Below are 20,472 nucleotides of genomic sequence, written 5' to 3'. Positions count from 1 at the left end.
CACTGTCAGACATTTCCTTTCAAACTAAAATGGATCACAAAAGTTGTCATATGCTTCATATGAACAATAGATAACTGCAGTACCTTTTACCAGTTTTATTAATAAAATATCCTAAGAACAGCAAATACATCTTTGACTTTCAACTTACACAACTTTCCTTTTCAGTTCATTCTGAAGAGAGTTTGGGGAAGAGTTAAGATAATATGGTACTTCTGAAATGATCGATCAAGCAACCCAAAAGCTTGGGGTCCATTTATTTTGAATAATTTCCACAGGAAACCATGATAACATTGTGAAATTAATACAAAATCAACATAATACCCTTTCAAAAACGTAAAATCCTCAGTCATTCAATAGAAATGTTATTGCACAATAGGACTTGCAGAGTAACAAGCCTCAGTTCTACTCCTCTTCAAGTCATTATTACATTTCAGACACGAAACATACGACATTGATTTTCTGATGCTTTAATAGGAACACTAACTTTTTAGATACTTCTGTTGTTTCCAAGTATATCATATGATATTTATTTTCAGCCAATTAAAAACAAAAAGGAAAAAATAAAGAGATGAATCGTGGTTGATTAAATGTAGCCAGGTCGTTAACGGTTGGTAGGTGTCTAAGGCTCTGCCATGGCAGAGCTGACTGAGTCCTGGGGGGCAGCTGTTGCCTGCTGGGAGCTGTAGTCTTGCCCCTGGCCCTGGGGGCCAGCGCCGGGCTGGGGGCCCACTGAAGAGTCATGGCCATGTGGGACCTGTGGCTGCACAGGGAAGTCTTTGGGGCCGACATGAGGAGGGAATGGGGCCACCCCAGGGGGCAGGTGTCGGAGTGGGATGAAGTGATCAAGTGGTCCATAGTGCACGTAGGTATGTGGGGGTCCTATGGGTCGGGCCATAGGAGGGTAGAAGGAAAAATGAACATACAAATATAACACTGTAGTACCAACATAACAATAGCATTGCTAACCACAACTGAAATACTAATAGCAAAGACTCAACTTGAGATAAAAGCTGGCGGCCAGAATTCACCACCTACCGAATGGAGGAGGCACCGGTCCATAGTGAGAAGGTGGAGGAAGGTACCGGTTGTGTGGGGAAGAGGGACCGTAAGCACCAGGAGGTGGAGGCCGATGTCCGGGTGGTATCATTGGACCAGGCGGGTGTCCGTTAGGTGGTGGGGGTCCAGGAGGCATCATGCCTGAGTGTCCGTTGACTGGTCGGTACACGGGAGGCATGAAGGGTGGGGGAGGAGGGATGTGGTGGGGTCCGGGAAGAGGACGGTGGCAGAGTCCGGAGGGATGGCTGATGACTGGTCTGAGGCTTGAGTTGAGGGGGGAGCTGATGGGAGAGACCAGCAGGGAGCCAGGACCCTGAGGTCGAGAGTTCTGGAGGAACACAAAAAAATATTAAAACAAAGAATAGCAATAGGTCCATTGTGCTTGTAGCCCTGCTGCTGGCACCAACAATGAGAGACCCTTTCATCTGATTCAAACAGTTTGGTTAGGTTAGAACAAAACAAACAATTATGCACTGGTGAGAAAGACAACAATATCCCACAATAATAAGTCAAGTTACACAGTCCCACAAGAATCACACGACCAAGTTCCAGACACTGATTCAGAATCAGGACCGTTTCCACAAAGCATTAACCTCAAACACACACAGCTTTAAATGATAACACATTTGAGATATCCATCATGTAGTTGTGCTGAAGTTATGGTTTTGTAGAACAGTGTCACCAATTCATTCAATGGGGGTCAGAGGGAGGGTGTTGTAATATAGGGGAAATATAAAAGGAGCTTACAGACGGACCACGGGAAGCGGCAAAGGTCTTCAGACTTCAATGGGAGTAGGGCGGCAAAACGCAAGCAGTTTCGCAAGTGGCGCCATTCGTGGTACCCACTCCAGTGAGCGGCGGCGCTGGCTCTACGCTCAAGGCTTCAAAATATGCATGGTTGACCAATGAGCAGAGTTCTTCTCTCCAACCAACCAACCAACCAACCAATGTTTTAATCACAACCGCCGAGCTGACAACAACCGGGACCGCTGGCATCTACACACGGTAGGCAGAAATGTTCAGTTTACCACAGCCCGTCTGTAAGCGCCTTAAAACAAGCAACCACGCATGTCAGAATCCAGCCAGCAATGTTAAGTCTGACAACCCTGTGACGCCACTACCCAGCTGACTGCCACTCCAGCCACTGATCCACGGCTGGGGTAAGCATGCTCACACACACATCCGCATCCCTGCCACCGCTGCCTCGAACATAATACTCACTGCCTCTGGGTTCTCTGTGGAGGCCTGGGCCTCAGCCTGTGACTCTAGTGGAGCGGTCTGTTTAGTGCAAACACACCCACATGATGGAGGAACAGGGGGGAGAGATGCACATCGTCTCAAATTGACTGAAACTTACCGAGCTGCCCAGATTGCTTGGTGAAGATGTGCGTGGGGCCATGGTGTCTGTGGAGGAACAAAGGGAAGAATGATTAGAGGAGATATAGGATAAGGGCTCGATTAGGGAATAATACCACATCAATCATCATTGACAAAAAATACAATCCCTACCAGGTCTAGCAGCCACTGGGTGTTTGTGGTACGGAGAGTAACGGCGGCCGTGAGGGTCAGAGTGAGGTCGTGGTCCTGTCGGACAATAAATACACGGTGATACATCAACGTAAAACACTGCAATATTCCCAAATCTTCTAGAATGCTAACCTTGGCTCTCCTGGTTGTCATTAGGCACCTGACTCTAGACCACGTTACTGGTTCATGCTACCATCTATTTATAGCAAAGTCTGGTCTATTTGCAGTCCGAGGAAAATGTTTGGTCATGTCATGGTAGGATATTATTCTTCCAGAACTAGAAGTACCAGTATCAGAATATTTGAGATTCTTCAAAGAAGCCACCCTTTGCCTTGATGACAGCTTTGCACACTTTTGGCATTCTCTCAACCAGCTTCATGAGGTAGTCACCTGGAATGCATTTCAACTAAGCTTGTTAAAAGTTAAATTTGTGGAATTTCTTTGCTTCTTAATGCGTTTGAGCCAATCAGTTGTGTTGTGACAAGGTAGGGGTGGTATAAAGAAGATGGTCTTTTACCAAATAGGGCTAAGTCCATATTATGGCAAGAACAGCTCAAAGAAGCAAAAAGAAACGACAGTCCATTACTTTAAGACATGAAGATCAGTCAATCTGGAAAATTTCAAGAACTTTTAAAGTTTCTTTAAGTGCAGTCGCAAAAACCATCAAGCTCTATGATGAAACTGGCTCTCATGAGAAACGCCACAGGAAAGACCTCTGCTGCAGAGGATAAGTTCATTAGAGTTACCAGTCCCAATAAATGCTTCAGAGTTCAAGTAACAGACACATCTCAACATCAACTGTTCAGAGGAGACCACGTGAATCAGGCCTTCATGGTTGAATTGCTGCAAAGAAAGCACTACTAAAAGGACCCCCATAAGAAGAGACTTGCTTGGGCCAATAAACAAGAGCAATGGAGATGAGACTGACGGAAATCTGTCCTTTGGTCTGAAGAGTACAAATTTGAGAGTTTTGGTTCCAAGCTTTGTGTCTTTCTGAGACGCAGAGTAGGTGAATGAATGATCTCCATATGTGTGGTCCCACCGTGGAGCATGGAGGTGGTGTGGTGTGATGGTGCTTTGCTGGTGACACTGTGATTTATTTAGAATTCAAGGGACACTTAACCAGCATGGCTACCATAGCATTCTGCAGTGATACGCCATCCCATCTGGTTTGCGCTTAGTGGGACTATCATTTGTTTTTCAACAGGACAATGACCCAACACACATCCAGGCTGTGTGAGGGTTATTTGACCAAGGAGAGTGATGAGTGCTGCATCAGATGGCCTGGCCTCCACAATCACCCGACCTCAACCCAATTGAGATGGTTTGGGATGAGTTGGACCCCAGAGTGTAGGAAAAGCAGCAAACAAGAGCACAGCATGTGGGAACTCCTTCAAGACTGTTGGAAAAGCATTTCAGGTGAAGCTGGTTGAGAGAATGCCAAGAGTGTGCAAAGCTGTCATCAAGTCAAAGGGTGGCTACTTTAAAGAATCTCAAATATATTTTGATTTGTTTAACACTTTTGGTTATTACATGATTCAATATGTGTTGTTTCATAGTTTTGATGTCTTCACTATGATTCTACAATGTAGAAAATAGTAAAAATAAAGAAAAACCCTAGAATGAGTAGGTGTGTCCAAACTTCTGACTGGTACTGTGTGTATGTGTATATACAGTTGAAGTCGGAGGTTTACATACAGTTAGGTTGGAGTCATTAAAACTCGTTTTTCAACCACTCCACAAATTTCTTGTTTACAAACTATAGTTTTGGCAAGTCGGTTAGGATTACGTTCATCTCTAGGAGACAGAACGTGTCTCCTTTCTGAGCAGTATAACGGCTGCGTGGTTCGATTACAGGCTCAAAATGGCCAGAAACAAAGACTTTTCTTCTGAAAGGCCAGCATCCCGGAGTCGCCTCTTCACTGTTGACGTTGAGACTGGTGTTTTGCGGGTACTATTTAATGAAGTTGCCAGTTCCTCAACGTGTGAGGCGTCTGTTTCTCAAACTAGACACTAATGTACTTATCCTCTTGCTCAGTTGTGAACCGGGGCCTCCCACTCCTCTTTCTATTCTGGTTAGAGCCAGTTTGCGCTGTTTTCTGAAGAGAGTAGTACACAGCGTTGTGCGAGATATTCAGTGTCTTGACAATTTCTCACAAGGAATAGCCTTCATTTCTCAGAACAAGAATAGACTGACGAGGTTCAGAAGAAAGTGCTTTGTTTCTGTCCATTTTGAGCCTGTAATCAAACCCACAAATGCTGATACTCCAGATACTCAACTAGCCTAAAAGGAGGCCAATTATATATCAGGACAGTTTTCAACTGTGGTAACATACTTGCAAAAGGGTTTTCTAAAGATCAATTAGCCTTTTAAAATTATACACTTGCATTAGCTAACACAGCGTGCCATTGGAACACAGGAGTGATGGTTGCTGATAATAGGCCTCTGTACGCCCATGTAGATATTCCATTTAAAAAATAACATGTAAAATATAAAAGCCGTTTCCAGCTACAATAGTCATTTACACATTAATGTTTACACTGTATTTCTGATCAATTTGAAAAATAAATGCTTTTCTTTCAAAAACAAGGACATTTCTAAGTGACTCCAAACTTTTGAACGGTAGTGTATATTTTAAATATATATATATATACAAATGTATGGAATGCAGTAATAACACAAGGGAAAGCAAAGGCTGAAGCTTTAGTAACCTAACGAGTTGCCACACACATATGATCTCACAACAGCTGAACACAACAAAAACACCACCATAGTACTGAAAGAGCAAGAGGGATGCAAAAGCGGTTATTCCAAATTGTGAAAGCAAACGAAGACATGGGAACATTCTGGATCGTCTGGAAATGCAAACACAGGTGAGAAAGATGGATATGGCAGTAGAGGGAGAAAAGATGGCAGTGAAAGAGACAGGAAAGAATGTCTTCGAAAATCAGAGAGGACGTAATTAGAAGACAAACATTAGGAAGAGGAAAAGGTCAAATGGGTACCAACTAGGAGCAGGATGAGAACAGTAGGAAGAAAAATAAGGTCAATTATTGAAACACCACAGCGGAGGTAAAGACAGGGAAAAGGGAGAGGTGAAAAAGAAGCGGGGAGTCAGGGCAAACAAGGGTGTACAAGGGGGGGATGGTTCATTGGCTGAGGGATGGTACTGCTCGGCCAATCAGGGCCAAGGCTGTCCGGGGCGTGGGTTCAGGAGACTCACGGTAGGGCTTGTTCCTTCACCCCACAGGGGGAGGGGGGGCACCTGTGAACTTCTTACAGGGCCTGTACGAATCACCTGTTTAGCAAAACCATTTAACAACAAAACACTCAGCCAAATACCACTCTCAGTCTCTCCACATTGGACCAGCTACAAGGAATTCAAATCAAAACCCCAGGAAAACATGCATTTCAGAGGGTGGACATCAAACAGCAGATGAGGTATCAGACAGTCAAAAAGTCCAAGATCTAATTTGAAACGCAGTCACAGATGATATCCAACCGACAAGACAATAGAAATGGTCAGGAACGTTACAGAACGTTCAGATAGAAATATGATTCTCTGTCCTCAAGAATAGAGTCATATCAGCCCTATTCATTTCATTTCTACCTGCAAGTTATGTTCTGACGATTTTGCCTTACTGAATGCACCCCAGACGTGCCAGTACTAAATAACGTGAACTGAGGATTGGTTCTTACCTCGTCGGAGAGGCATGGGAGCCATCCCAGGGGTGGGCTTGAACAGAGGCCTACAGAGCTCCTTCAGCTTGCTGGACATGTCAGTCAGTCTAGGGTGAAAAAGAGAACAGGCATTTAGATTCTCAATACTGTACCTCCAAATCTAGACTAATACAGCTTACTGCATTGCAAAACTGTGACCAAAACACTTGCATTTGTGGCCCTTCGACTTGGCAGTGCAACCTTTGGTTCACAATGTCCCTCTTTTTACTTTACTATAATGACTAATTCAAAAAGTAAATGTGAGATTGACCAAAAATAAACCAAATGAAAGGATCTGCCTGTCTCCATTTTGAGTGAGCAATAGGTGAGCCCTGCTTTGGTATAGCCCAATTGAGTCTGTTGTATTAGTGTTGCACTCACAAGTTACGAATGTTAGTTGTTTCCTTCTTCTCGTCGAACAGAGCTCGCTCTGCGGCGCGTGCAATCACCTAGAGAGAAAGAAGAGACATTTAAAATCTCCCGTTTTGGACAAAATTCACCTTACAAATGACTGGCCAAACAGAAGACTCAAAAAAAAAATGTCCTGATCCTAATGTATGTGCCATCGATGGGGGTTGAGATATGAGACATTTGTTGTTTCTTTAACAAATGGACTAATAAAGTTGTATTGTACAAACCCAGTTCTCGTGAGATTTCTGCTCCTGCTCAATGATCTGAGCTTTGTAGAACTTCTCGGTCCATTTCAGCTCGTCCTGGATCTCCTTAACGCGCTGCCTACACACCTTGACCTCCTCCTCTAGGGCCTTGCCGTCCATCTCCGTCAGCCGGTCTTCCTTGTTGGGGCGCTCAAACTCCTCCTTGGTCAACTTCCTGTAAGGCGACACACAAATTAGATCAAACTATTTAAAGACCATTTGAAAACCTCAAACCTCACAGTAAAAGAATACAGTAAAAGACAAGGAAAAATGTTTTTTCTTACATGCTGTGGAACCATGGAGAACAAACCCTACTATGGTATTAACACATGAACTGCACTGCTTCTGATTCCACTTACTGCTGCAAAGCGTTCTCCTTCTGCTGGTACATCTCTGTCATGATGTCATTCTTCTGCTGCAGGGTCTTGTACTGGTTCTCCAGGTGGTTCTTGTCACTTTTCACCAACAAGATGTCATGCTCTAGTTCTGAAATTGCTCTGTGGTGAAAACAAGTTGATAGTGTTGAGAGAGAAAAGGCAGTGATGCATATCAAATTCTAGTTGCTGGGACATACCTTCCAGCTCTTTCCTGGACTTCTCTTCGTTCAGCAGCTTTGTCATGAAGCGATCGCGCTCTTCCTCCACAGCAGACAGAGTGGTCTGGACCTGTGGAGAATTCTTCCAACAGTTAGTGGAAGAGTTGACACCCTTCTTGGTTCTGAGGACAAGCTTAACCTGCCTTCAGGTACACAGAAATCTGGGTCCGTTTAAGAAAGAACTCATTCTTACCCGAGAGACATCCATCATTTGCTTATGGCGGTTTTGGATGATGGTCTGCTTGTCTGAAACAAATCATTGTAAACACAGTGACACGTTTCAGGAAAGTAGGCGTATGTCGCGCGTCAATACTTCACAGGAGAGGCATTTGAATGTAGAACTATCAAAATGTGTTTTGGGGGGCAAAATGCCTTCTGGTACGTGAACTTCCATGTGCCTTAATAACAAACTTGTATGCCATCCGTAAATACGAATAAAAATGGTAAACTATGAGCAGAGTTAGTTTAGCCACGGAAAAAGGAAGGAACCTTCCCTCTAGCCATGATTGGCTGAGATAATGGATGAGCTGGACGCGCCATGAAACGAGTTCGGATTGGTCTGCCATGTAGCACGCTTCTGTCTATAACATGAGCTTCTCAGTACGTGTAAGTAACCCTTTCTAACGCAGCTTTTTTGAAAGATGCTCTCCACTTTCAGGAGACCCAAGTTTTGAAATCAGTGGACTGTCCGCTGGAAGCAGAGTATGATAGCTAAGGAGATGGAGAAAATTCTGTGGTTTGATTGCAAATATGCAGAGGCAGTCGAAAATAGAACACATAGAAGGCTGTTGTATAAAACACCTGTCTCCTGAATACATCTTCAAACTAAGGGAAACCATTTTCAGATATAAGTTTCTAATTTTGTCAGAAAGTCGTTTTCTCATTGCAAAATAAAGCATATTGTTAGCTAGCTAACAATATGTGTGAACAATGCTGAATGGTATAGACAAAGAAGAGCTCTCCAGCAAGTTTATCAACTTTCAAAGCAGAATTACTTCCCCATTGTTCCTCAACTGTAGTGTATGATATACCATTTTGATGCTCCGAGTCTCTACTTTAATCCAATGTAAAAAAAACACAATTTCAAATGTTGCTACATAAGACCAAATCACATGACAGTATCCTAATCAGAGAAGGCTGGTGGGAGGAGCTATAGAAGGACTGGCTCACTATAATGGCATAAATGGAACGGAGTCAAGCACACTGTTTCCATGTATTTGGTTCCATTCCAGCCATTACAAGGAGCCCGTCCTCCTATAGCTCCTCCCACCAGCCTCCTCTGATTAGGACACCGTGTCAGGTGACTTACCGTTAGAGGCTACCCCGTTAGCAACAACTCCACCTTTCAGGTCATCGCAGGCCTCCAGGTCTCCTAGCAGGTCAGATAGAACCTGCCAGAGAGATTGAGAACCACCAATTGATACATTACACTTTTCCCCTGGAATCAGTCAAGAAGTATTTTTTTGGAACATAATACAGGTGACATGTTTCTTTGTCATCAGGGTGCATTTGAGAAGGTGTGAACAGGAATTGATGTGTGTAACAATATCGTAACGTGTAAAAAAAAAACTCTACGTTGTGGGCCTTCTGAAGGAGGGAATCCTCCAGGTCTTTCTGGGACTTCTGGTAGACTTTGATCTGCTCGCTTGTCTCCCTGTTCTTCTCCTCCCACAACTTGGCAGCATGGTGCAGCTGTAACAAGGGACTTAGGTCATCAGGACGGTGCAATGCAGGCCCTGCATGGCCAATGAGTCCTAAACAATGTCATGAGGCTTAAAGTGTGAATCGTTGTTCCATATTGGTACTCACCGAGAGGTTCTCCTCCTTCAGGGTGGCAAAATCCTTCTCCAGAACCTGGACCTGGACATTCCGGGCATCTTCGCGGAGTTTGGCTTCATCCATCAAAATGGTAGACTACAGATTCAATGATAAGGATAATGAAAAGGAAATAAACACTTTACATTTGATTGTTGCAATGTTAATATATTTGACATATTTTCATTGGGCATGTTCACTTATATGACCTATACCTTCGAGAGTGCATCCTGGGTCTTCTTCTTGCTGCGCTTCAACTTCTCAATGGTTTTGTCCATTTCGGACATCTATGGGCAAAGATAATGATAAGCATAATGACAACCATCTTTCTTTGTCCTCATCAACGAGCCATCCTATTTAGGATAGTAGCTGGCTAATAGTAGCTGCCTATGCTGTCTACATCACGAAAGCAACTGCTCTCTAGGGTGTCTCTCTCTCATTTGCAGGCTGTCCCTTCCTCTCTGTCTGCCCGCGCAAGTCCATGCAGCTGTAGGTGCAATGGATTGTGGTCATTTTAGTCAATTACCACATTTTCTCCACTAAACTATGTTGAATATTTATTCTCCTGTTGAAAACTACAACGTCCCGAAGTATGTGCTTGATTTGATTTCTCTCTAGAGAAACGGCACATTGAGCTCACATAATAAACTAACTTAATGGAATTCAAATAATTAAACCGACGTCAGAGAATTGGTTGTTCTGAAACATTTTAATTACAGCTAAATCGCCCAATACTACTCACCATATCTTCATGTTTCGCAGTATTGGCCCGCTCTTTGTCAAAGGATATGGCGTGTAAGTTATTTTCCTCGTCCAGGCGCTCATTTTGTCTCTCCATCTCTGGCACAATATTCTATTGGATAGAAAAAGAAAATGCTTAGTCAATTTAAACACTATGGAGAAGAAAAAAATAATAAAAAAATCTAATAATTGTCAGCATGACAATGACATGTGATCAAGATAATATTTCTTAGAGACTCACCTCCAATTCCTGGATCTTCTCCAGAGATAAAGTGGCAGATTTTTCAGACAGCTTTTGCTTTTCTTTAAGTTCTTCGCCCTGAGGGGAACCCAGTAGAAATATACTGTCAAAACATTATGTACCTTAATTCACATTGAACTCAAAAGTCTGGATCTTAGTCAGTGAAAAGTCTCTGCAACTTACCTGTTGCTGCAGTTCAGCGACCTTTTGGAGTATCTCCTTCTTCTCTTGTTCAAGCTTTTTCATCCTGTCCACCATTTCTTTTTCAGTAGCGAATAAAAACCATGACAAGAGTATGAAATCAGGCATGGTTTACACATGACAAGAACAGCATTCTGTAAGCAATATGAATGAGGATTCACTATGCACCCTAAATAGCCAGAGAGAAGAACTTACTTAGATATGACTTGCTTTTGACCTGTGAGAAGGAAAAGAAAAGTGGCAGCAAACAGCCTCCTCAACGGTAGCATACAATACATCATAGAATAACATAAAGCAATCAGATTATGAAATTATGAAAGCAGTAACTGTGCAACAACGACTTACAGATAGAATGCTCCTCCAGAAGAGGAAGCCGATGACCCCGGCACCTGCAGTGACCAGCACGGGTTCACAGGACACGCCGTAGAAGTCTGGACCTGGCTTCCAGTGCTCTGGCAGGCTGGTGACCATCTGGGGAGAGACAGGTCCAATCAGTGTTACTACAGCACATGTCAGGCTTAGCAGATAAGTTGGGTAATAGCTGGGCTGAGATGACAGAAGAAAATAAGTGATGTTAAAAACATTGAACTAAACCATCAGGCATTCTAGTGTTCTGTTTACAAGCATGGCTAATGGTTATCCCACTGAGCACCCTCTCAGTCAATGCAGAGGCATATCTTCAGATCAAATCAAGGTGGGTTTAGAAATAGACGTAGCCTATAACCTAGTTGTTGATCAAAATCAATAGAGAGAGGATTTGCCTTGACCTTATGTAATTAATGGGGATTGGATTGGACTGGGGCCCTACCAATGTCCAACCATGGGGACCTTTGCACAATTAAGAACTTCCATCGCAGTCGCTCAGTGAAATTCAGGGATTGGCTAAATTAATCACCACAGAGTGGATCTAACTAACAAGCTTTAGGCCTATGTGGATTTAGAGTGCAAAAGATTATGGAATGTAACCTCAAGTGATAGTTATGTAAGGGGAAGCTGTCAAAGCAAAATTCAACAACTTGAAGGCACCTCTCGATCTGAGTCCCAGATATAGGAAGAACGGATACTGCTAGTCTGGAAAGTGAGCCATTTTTTAAATGAGGAAGAGGACAGGCAAATGAAGTTGCCAACAAGATTCAGTTTCAATGTAGCCTAGCTAGCCAGCCATGTGGCGACCTAAGACTTGACTAGCCAGCTAGCTACATTGTAGCCAACTACTTACATATCGAAGTACAAGACAGTACAAGACAGACAGTTGATCAGATTCTGTCATCAGGGGCAAAGTGGGTAAAAGGGTTGTTTCTTCCGAATCCATCGCTACTGTACGTTACTTTGACAGTTGAGCTGGCTATCTAGTTAGTTTGGCTTGTGACTTGCAATGCAACTCGTTTGCGTAAACCAACAACATGTCTACTAGCCTCCTTTTAGAGTTCTGAACGTGATTCCTTTCTAAGCAAAACGCACAAAGCCTGGTAAAATGAGCGGGGGTATCATTTATATCCCACTAAATAAGCAAAACACCGGCTGTGGACACTTAACTTCAGTCTACACCTCACTCGAACAAGTCAACTAAAAAATGGGAAAGGATCACTGAACCTGAGCTGCATTCAGTACGTTTTTACGTTCTGGAACGTTTCATTTAACGGAAACGGTGCTGTACTCAACTACCAGTTGAAAAAAGGGGAAGGGTTGGGTAACGCTGTCAGCATGGCAAATGCCGCCACCCAAATAAAAATGATACATGCATTGTCCCAGCAATAATAAAATAAGTATGAATACTTGAGTCCTAAGCACTACATGCAGGCAATTAGTCAATTACAATAGGAAGGAAAGCCTATTCACAAGAGAGAAATACATGAAGTAACTTACCATAACACCATGTATTCCAAGATACTCATAAAACAGAGTGACGAGACAACCAGATAAAATTAGCACTGATACGAATGATGAACCACTCTGCTCATCTTCATGGAAATCAGTGACAGCAGGTGACTCCAGAGATCCTGGAAATACAGCACAAGCAAATTAGGTTAATGCATACAGTTTACATCTCAACCACAATTTCAAAAGTAGGGAAGTATAATGAACACCTACCTGAGGGAGGGTGATCCATGTCTACGCTAAGTCCCATGTCCAAGGTATTTTCAGACATATTCCCATCTTTTGAAACATTCAGAGAGGTTCAAACAGTGAGTAAATGTTCATGCATTGCAATCTAACTGGCATTCTCAGGAAGTGTATTTGTTCTGTCAACAGATTACTATTTACTTTGTTGTACTTCTTGGGCATTTCTTAAAGCTTATTCTGCAAACCAAATCTCCAGGCATTATTATCATGTCATTAGCAATGTATGAGACTTTCCAAATATTTATTTAACAAAAGGTTTTAATCCTCCTATACTCTGACTTGTACATAAACTGAAAAAAAAGCATTATTACCTGTGTCAGGGTGTAGTTGACTGCCCACTGCCATGGGAGCACTGCTTCTGGCCGTTGAGTACTTCTGACGCAGGGTGAACACCAATTCCTGGAAGTCTTCCAAGATGGAAGTTTCCTCAACAAACTCACCAGCATCCTGCTGCTGTTCAGCGTTCTCATGGGCATCCAGCATCATCTCAAACTCATCCAGGATTGGGGTTTCAGAGGCTTCCAAAATGGCTTCCAGCACCTTTTCAATGTCCTCACGGGCGTTTGTCTGGGACAGCAGGGCAGCCTTCAGCTCCAGGTCAAAAAAAAGGAACTCCAACCTAAAGAGGTTCTGAGGACCGAGAATCTTTAGGAGGCGCTCCATATCTTCCTCCTTGCAGCGGTGTCGCAATAGTGTCGGCCTCAACACATTGTCACTGTATTCCGCCTCTTTGTTTGGAAGGGGATCCAAAACTTTATCTTTAAGTGAGGGTGTGTGGCTTTCAGCACCATTTTCAGTCTCATGCACCTCAGGTTCTATGTCAATAGCCTCGTCGTGTTGGACCACATCCAACACATCACTGGATACAACATCGGTTTGTGTATAATTATTGGGTTGCTCTGACCCAAATTCAGATAGACTTTCTGTGTCATTTTCATCAGTGTGCTCAGTTTTGGATGAAGATAATACTGCATTTTCATCCTCTAGCAACTCTTCCTCAATCTCTTCCCCCTCTAGGTGTATTGAATCCTCCTCCTCTATGGGGAGTTCTTGATGGCTCTCTTTCACCATTGTGTTTCTACTTGGATCTGGGACCTTCTGGTATGGTTCTCGAAATAGTCTGAAAAGCTCTGTACCACCCTGTTTAAATGTATTCTCTACTTGTGAGAAATCTATTGACTCCTCTTTTTGTATGGGGAGTTCTTCAACAGCTTGTTTCTGCTCTGATTTGTTCATTTTACTATCAAAGTCTGAGAGCATGTCTGTCTGTGAGAGCTGTTTAGGGACTGGGCTGTCATCTTCTGTGAGATTCTCTGCTAAAGCCTCAGTGTGTTCAAAGGGACTCGCCTCATCAGCAGGAGGTGTTGAAGGTTCGATGTCACCTTCTTCAGATTCATTCTCAAACTGCAACGTCTGAGAATCCTCATCAGGTACTTTGACAGCATCCTCACTGAAATTAGAGTCCGCAGGTTCCTCAAAGATTAGCTCAGAGGAAGTAGAACAGCCAAATGACTCCTTGGGTTCTTCAATTTTGGGAGGCTCCTCTGGTGTAATCTCACCTTCGTCATCATCCTCCTCGTCATCTTCCTCTGAACCGGCAACATAAGCTATTCTTTCCCCACCACTGACAATGTTAAAAACGGTATCACCAAATGCAGACCACAGGTTATTGTCCTTGGAGTCCTGTTTCTGTGTATGAGGTACCTCTGATAGACTGTATTCCTCATCTGTCTGATCAGATTCTGGAATGTTCTCGTGTTCCAAATTAGAACTTTCTTCAGGAAAAGCCAGCAATGGAGTTTGCCTGAGATGATAATCACTTTCCTCATCCTGCTGATATTCAGTCTTGTCACTTTCCTCGTCATATGGAGTCACCTTCCAAGTGTCCTTATCATTGGAAGTGACAGCATCAAAAGTTATTCCTAGTGTGGTGTTTAACTCAGGAATAGATCTGCCTTCTGAAAAACCATCAGGTGCATTTTCTAACTCAGGATCATCTTTGGATTCAGGTTCTGAGGGGGTTTCTTTGATCTCACCTTCCTCTGGTTCAACAACACTGTACGGCACTGTCCTCTGCTGATCTTTCTGAAGGTAATCTTTGATCCTCTCAGCTGTGGTCTCAAGTACAGTGTTAGATTCCACTCCCTTTGTGTCAAGAGTTTCAGGCTGAGGCAAAGAGGACTCTAAAGGCTCAAAATGTCTCAGATCATCATTATCTGGAACCTCTACAACCTTATCAATGTCCTCAGGTACATCCCTATCAATCTTATAATTTTCGAACAGTGTCACTTCAGGTGGAGGCTCATCCACTTCCACCGTGGTGCTCTCAGCACTTTTGTTTAGGTACAAAGTCTCTGTGGTTACTTGCACAGAATCCTCCTTGTCTGTTAACAATAAAGAGGAACCTAACAGTGAATCAATGTCATAACTGTCAAACTTATCGTGTCCAGTCTCAAAGCAAACAATGTCGGTTTCCTGAAAAGAAAAAGAAAACATTGTTTGAGTCACACTACCTATTTCAGAAAGAAGTTCAGTCATTCCAGACAATGTTTTAAGCGATGATGCATTGGCAGTAGTGAACTAGGCCTACATCTATTTATTGACTTACCTCAGCAGGAATCTCCATTTCTTTTTCAGTGTATATGTGATTGATTACGAGTTGGTCCTTATTGAAGTAACCAAAGCGGTTACCAACCCATTGTAAGAAATGGAAACAAAACAGAGAATGAAACATGTTAACAAAACAGAAAAAGCTTCAACATTCCTTCTAGACCGCAATGTTATCATATACAGTACCTGTCACGCCCTGGCCTTAGTATTATTTGTTTTATTTATTATTTTAGTTAGGTCAGGGTGTGACATGGGGTATGTGTGTGTTTGGGGTATTATATGGTAGAGGTGGTGTTGGTTGTAGTGTATGGGTTTGTGTTGAGTGTATGTATCTAGCTGTGTCTATGGGTGTGTGTAGTTTTCTAGGAAAGTCTATGGTTGCCTGAATGGGTTCTCAATTAGAGACAGCTGGTTTCTGTTGTCTCTAATTGGGAACCATATTTAAGGCTGCCATAGGCTTCAGCTGTTTGTGGGTCATTGTATATGTATATGTCGAACGTAAGTAGTGTGTGTGTGTGTGTGTGTGTGTGTGTGTGTGTGTGTGTGTGTGTGTGTGTGTGTGTGTGTGTGTGTGTGTGTGTGTGTGTGTGTGTGTGTGTGTGTGTGTGTGTGTGTGTGTGTGTGTGTGTGTGTGTGTGTGTGTGTGTGTGTGTGTGTGTGTGTGTGTGTGTGTGTGTGTGTGTGTGTGCACTTGCGTTTTAAGTTTCACGATCGTTTGTTGTTTTTTGTTAGTGTGTATAAGTGTTACGTGTTCATCTTCGTCGTTATAATTAAAGAAGATGTATTCAAGTCATGTTGCGCCTTGGTCCTCTCATTCATGTCAACACGATCGTGACAGTACCAGTAAAGAGTTTGGACACACCTACTCATTCAAGGGTTTTTCTTTATTTTCTACATTGTAGAATAATAGTGAAGACATCAAAACTATGAAAGAACACATATGGAATCATGTAGTAAACCCTAAAAAGTGTACAAAAAAATATCTAAATATATTTGATATTCTTCAAAGAAGCCCAAATCAAATCCAATTTTATTGGTCACATACATGTGTTTACCAGATGTAATTGCGGGTGTAGCAAAATGCATGTTGTGTTGTTGAAACAGGAATGCTTTTACAACAGTCTTGAAGGAGTTCCCACATATGTTGAGCTGTTGATGGCTGCTTTTCCTTCACTCTGTGGTCCAATTCATCCCAAACCATCTCAATTGGGTTGAGGTCGGGTGAATGTGGTCAAAAAGCCCTTACACAGCCTGGAGGTGTGTTGGGTCATTGTCCTGCTGAAAAACAAATAATTGTCCCACTAAGCACAAACCACATGGGATGGCATATCACTGCAGAATCCCAGTTAAGTGAGCCTTGAATTCTAAATAAATCACAGACAGTGTCACCAGCAAAGCACCCCCACACCTCTTCCATGCTTCACGGTGGGAACCACCCATGCGGAGATAATTCGTTCACCTACTCTGCATCTCAGAAAGACACGAAGGTTGGAACCAAAACTCTCAAATTTGTACTCATCAGATCAAAGGACAGATTTCCACCAGTCTAATGTCCATTGCTCGTGTGTCTAGGCCCAAGCAAGTCTCTTCTTCTTATTAGGGTCCTTCAGTAGCGGTTTCTTTGCAGCAATTCAACAATGAAGGCCTGATTCACGCAGTCTCCTCTGATCAGTTGATGTTGGGCTATGTCTGTTACTTGAACTCTGTGAAGCATTTATTTGGGCTTCAATATGAGGTGCAGTTAACTCACAGCAGAGGTAGCGCTGGGTCTTCCTTTCGTGTGGCAGTCCTCATAAGAGCCAGTTTCATCATAGCGCTTGATGGTTTTTGCGACTGAACTGTTGTCACAACACAACTGGCTCAAACGCATTAAGAAGGAAATAAATTCCACAAATAACATTTTAATAAGGCACACCTGTTAATTGAAATGCATTCCAGGTGACTACCTCATGAAGCTGGTTGACAGAATGCCAAGTCTGTGCAAAGCAGTCATCAAGACAATGGGTGGCGACTTTGAAGAATCTAAAATATATTTGATTTGTTTAACACTTTTTTGGTTGCTACATGATTCCATGTGTTTTCCAAAGTGTTGATGTCTTTACTATTTTCTACATTGTAGAATAATAGTGAAGTAAAACCCTTGAATGAGTAGGTGTGTCCAAACTTTTGACAGGTACTGTAATTTAATAGTAACTCATACTTACACTCCCTGCACATATATTTGTCCTTTGGCCTGAGAGTTTATAGTAGACATATATAGTCTCTCCTTTTTTAAATGACAGAAACCGACAGTCTGGTCCGGTGAAATCGCTGAAAGCTTTGCCCCGGCACAGGAGCACTGTGGAGAGGAATGATTCAAATATCAGTTGTTTCACGCCTACCAAAGATTCCAGCCCATTACCTCAGCGTCCTCCCTATGTGCCCCATGCACAATCAGGGCGTGAATACAATACACATCACTAAAGTAAGCCTTGTTTTATCTGCTTCTCTTTTTACAGAGCCAGAGTATCCAAAAGGAAAGCCAAGCATTAAGGCTAAATAGAATATTGTTTTTGTCTTGATAGGGTAGATGTAAAAAGAGAAGAACTTGCAAGCAGAGGGGTTAATGACATGCCAGTATTTTATGTCAACAATAGCTAGCTTTATAGCTAACCAGGCCTATAATCCATCTTGCAATTTGCTTCCTAAACCAACACAGAAGTGTGCTATATTAATGGTCAGTTTAGTAAGTAACTATAGTAGTTGATTACAATTAAGCTCACATCTCTATTATTGTGTGTAGCTAGCTAGTTAATTAACTAAGAAGACTGCCAGATCAATTGGCAAGTTGTCATGTAGTTAGTTAGTCAATGTTCACAAGTTTGGATTAGCTATGGGCCCTTGTGTAGCTTTGCCTTTGGGTTCAAGAAAATATATAGGCCAAAAGCTTGTTTACATGGTGCAAGCTACTAATGTAGTTACTACAAAAACACAGTTATTATAGTTCCAGAATTTGGCAACTAGTCAGGCAGTAGCCAACACAGGCTGAGACTTCGCTTCGACTACAACTAAGCAAGCTTAGGTTAATATGCATTGGCAGAGTAACGACCCTGGGTTTATAAGCGCGGAAATCTGCACGAGCATGCTTTTGCGGCACAGTCGATAGCGCGCTGGACTTCGGGCTAGAAGGTCGAGGGTTCGAGACCTGCTCCCTGCCTGTTTCTTTACAGTATTTACAACTAACGTTAACGACAGTTGCGCTAGGTTAGCCGAGTTTACCCCCTTGAAATGACAACGCCGGTCAAGCTAGCTAGTTATGGAAAGATGGAAGCATCCTGAAAGTTCGCTTGAGTTTAGCGCCAAGTACTTACCACTGCATTCCTCGTCTGCACTGTCTTGTTTTGCACGCTTTGTACAAAATAATAAAATGCAGTACTACAGGATATTTCTTAACGTAGCTCTTTTTTTAGCTAGCTATAACTGGCATGTTCACGTATCGCCAACCAGCATCAAACTGACCATGACCTAACCATTTGGGTGGTCTTAACCAATCATAGCACAGTATAATATGGCGGCAAAATGCATCCAATTATTACTCAGTATGTTTACACATATGAATATTACATCCCCCTTCTTTTAAAACAAAAGAAAAATGTTTACATATTCTAAGCGTTTCTTTTGAAAACATGCTCTGCAGTTTGAACTCAAGGTAAGTAACCATTTATATTTTATACTACACCAACTGAATCAACATAGACTCTGAAACAATGGTCCAACATACTGTTACTTTTCGAACAAGGGATTCTCAGCAACTCAGCTTTCACAGTAGAAATACATCTTAACATTTCAAACAAATACAATACCAAAGCATTTCAAGTGAACTTTCAATAACAAGTTTACAGTGTGGAACTCTTTTAGGGCAGCGATCCGCCTACACCCTTTGACATTTCACAGTTCTAGGACAGCTCTGGGCTTGACCTCTCTTCCTGACCTTGTGCGATATGATGCTGAGCATGCTTCTGTGTCAGTCAACAGCTCTTGTGGTGTTGCAGGTAAGTATGGTGTATGTTGTGATGTATGTGTTTAGTCCATCACGTTCTCTTTCAGGGGAACTGTTCATCTCATCAGTGTGTTGTTCTTTTGTGTTCAGTAGGTGACGACGATTGCGGCGGTACACTGCTCCTTCTGCGGTGAGGACGTGCTATGAACGTTCAGTGTCAGCTGGCTGGATGACGACTGCTGGCTTCCAGAGGCCATGCTCCTGGATTAAAACTGACTCTCCGTCGATCAGTGGTGGCAGTGGTCTAGCTGACCTGTCGTAGTATCGCTTTTGTTGTTGTTGTCTCTGTGCACGTTTTTCATGCATTTCCTTGTAGCTGACGACCTCAGGTTGTAGCTGCTGGTTGGTGCTGGGAAGGATTGAGCGAAGTCTGCGGCTCATCAACAGCTGGGCTGGTGATTTTAAGTTGTCATCTGGAGTGTTGCGGTATTCAAGGAGGCTGAGGTAGGGGTCTCTCTTGTCTGCTTTATCCATGAGTGATTTAGCAATCTGCACTGATTTTTCAGCAAGGCCATTACTTTGAGGGTAATGTGGGCTTGTGGTGACGCGTAAACTCCCATGCTTTTGTGAAGGATTCAAACTCATTTGATTTGTAACAGGGCCCATTGTCAGATATTAAAGTCTCTACAATGCCATGCCTGGCAAAGGCTGCTTTCAGCTTGTGTATCACAGCTGCAGATGTGGTGCTGTGAAGCTTGTCGAGTTCGAAGTATCTGCTGTAGTAGTCAACTGTTATGATGTAGTTCTTGTTGTTCCAGGTGAACAGATCGGTTGCCACGACCTTCCAGGGTCGGTCTGGGATACAGTGAGGTAACATTGGCTCTTTGGTGTTTGAGGGGCGTCGTTCAAGACATATCGGATTCCACAATGACTTGTCGTCCATATACGTACTGATGGAAACGTTTACATCCGAACAGAATGGCATAGACCTCCTTTTCAATTTGAGCGTAGTTGATTTCACAATCTGTGAGAGATTTGGAAGCGTAGCCGATGGGCTTTCCTTCTTGCAGTAGCACTGCACCTAGTCCATACTTCGATGCGTCTACTTGGAGTCTGAGCTCTTTGTCGGGGTCGTAGTAGGCAAGGATTGTTCCTGGTTCTCTCGTGATCAAGTCTTTCACATTTCTGGAAAGCAATGTCGTGTTG

At 42.9% G+C, this 20,472-nt stretch overlaps 1 protein-coding gene across 3 annotated transcripts; it reads right to left on the bottom strand.

The window, feature by feature from the left end:
- Positions 1-80: 80 nt before the first annotated feature.
- Positions 81-20,281, bottom strand: LOC129848133 (transport and Golgi organization protein 1 homolog). 3 transcript variants are annotated; one of them, XM_055915607.1, is made up of 24 exons: positions 18,638-20,281; positions 17,492-17,625; positions 15,286-15,342; positions 12,989-15,152; positions 12,645-12,710; positions 12,420-12,553; positions 10,899-11,024; positions 10,749-10,770; positions 10,536-10,612; positions 10,353-10,430; positions 10,113-10,223; positions 9,586-9,657; positions 9,365-9,469; positions 9,131-9,247; positions 8,865-8,946; positions 7,535-7,625; positions 7,320-7,457; positions 6,943-7,135; positions 6,686-6,753; positions 6,284-6,372; positions 2,566-2,640; positions 2,414-2,460; positions 1,036-1,384; positions 81-879 (listed from the first exon to the last, which is right to left on the bottom strand). In XM_055915607.1, the coding sequence occupies exons 3-24, from the start codon at positions 15,301-15,303 to the stop codon at positions 620-622; spliced, it is 4,482 nt and encodes a 1,493-aa protein (XP_055771582.1). In that variant the 5' UTR covers positions 15,304-15,342; positions 17,492-17,625; positions 18,638-20,281; the 3' UTR covers positions 81-619. The 3 variants fall into 3 exon arrangements, 2 of the variants coding, with proteins under 2 accessions (XP_055771582.1, XP_055771583.1); XM_055915608.1 differs by lacking the exon at positions 15,286-15,342 and having other exon boundaries at positions 12,989-15,061; XR_008758496.1 differs by lacking the exons at positions 81-879; positions 1,036-1,384 and adding an exon at positions 5,808-5,882 and having other exon boundaries at positions 2,446-2,460.
- Between the last annotated feature and the right edge of the window lie 191 nt (positions 20,282-20,472).

Source organism: Salvelinus fontinalis, unplaced genomic scaffold (assembly GCF_029448725.1).
Source record: "Salvelinus fontinalis isolate EN_2023a unplaced genomic scaffold, ASM2944872v1 scaffold_1005, whole genome shotgun sequence".
Taxonomy (NCBI): Eukaryota; Metazoa; Chordata; class Actinopteri; order Salmoniformes; family Salmonidae; genus Salvelinus; species Salvelinus fontinalis.
The sequence above is the reverse complement of the archived record's forward strand: the minus strand, read 5'-3'. Positions and strand labels throughout refer to the sequence as shown.

Bases quoted from the DNA above. Each gene is read 5' to 3' on its own strand.
- LOC129848133 (XM_055915607.1), bottom strand. The intron at 9,658-10,112 runs GTGAGTAGTATT...CTTTGCCCATAG, and splicing joins CTGCGAAACATGAAGATATG to ATGTCCGAAATGGACAAAAC. The intron at 1,385-2,413 runs GTAAGTTTCAGT...GTGTTCCTCCAG, and splicing joins CAAGCAATCTGGGCAGCTCG to AACTCTCGACCTCAGGGTCC.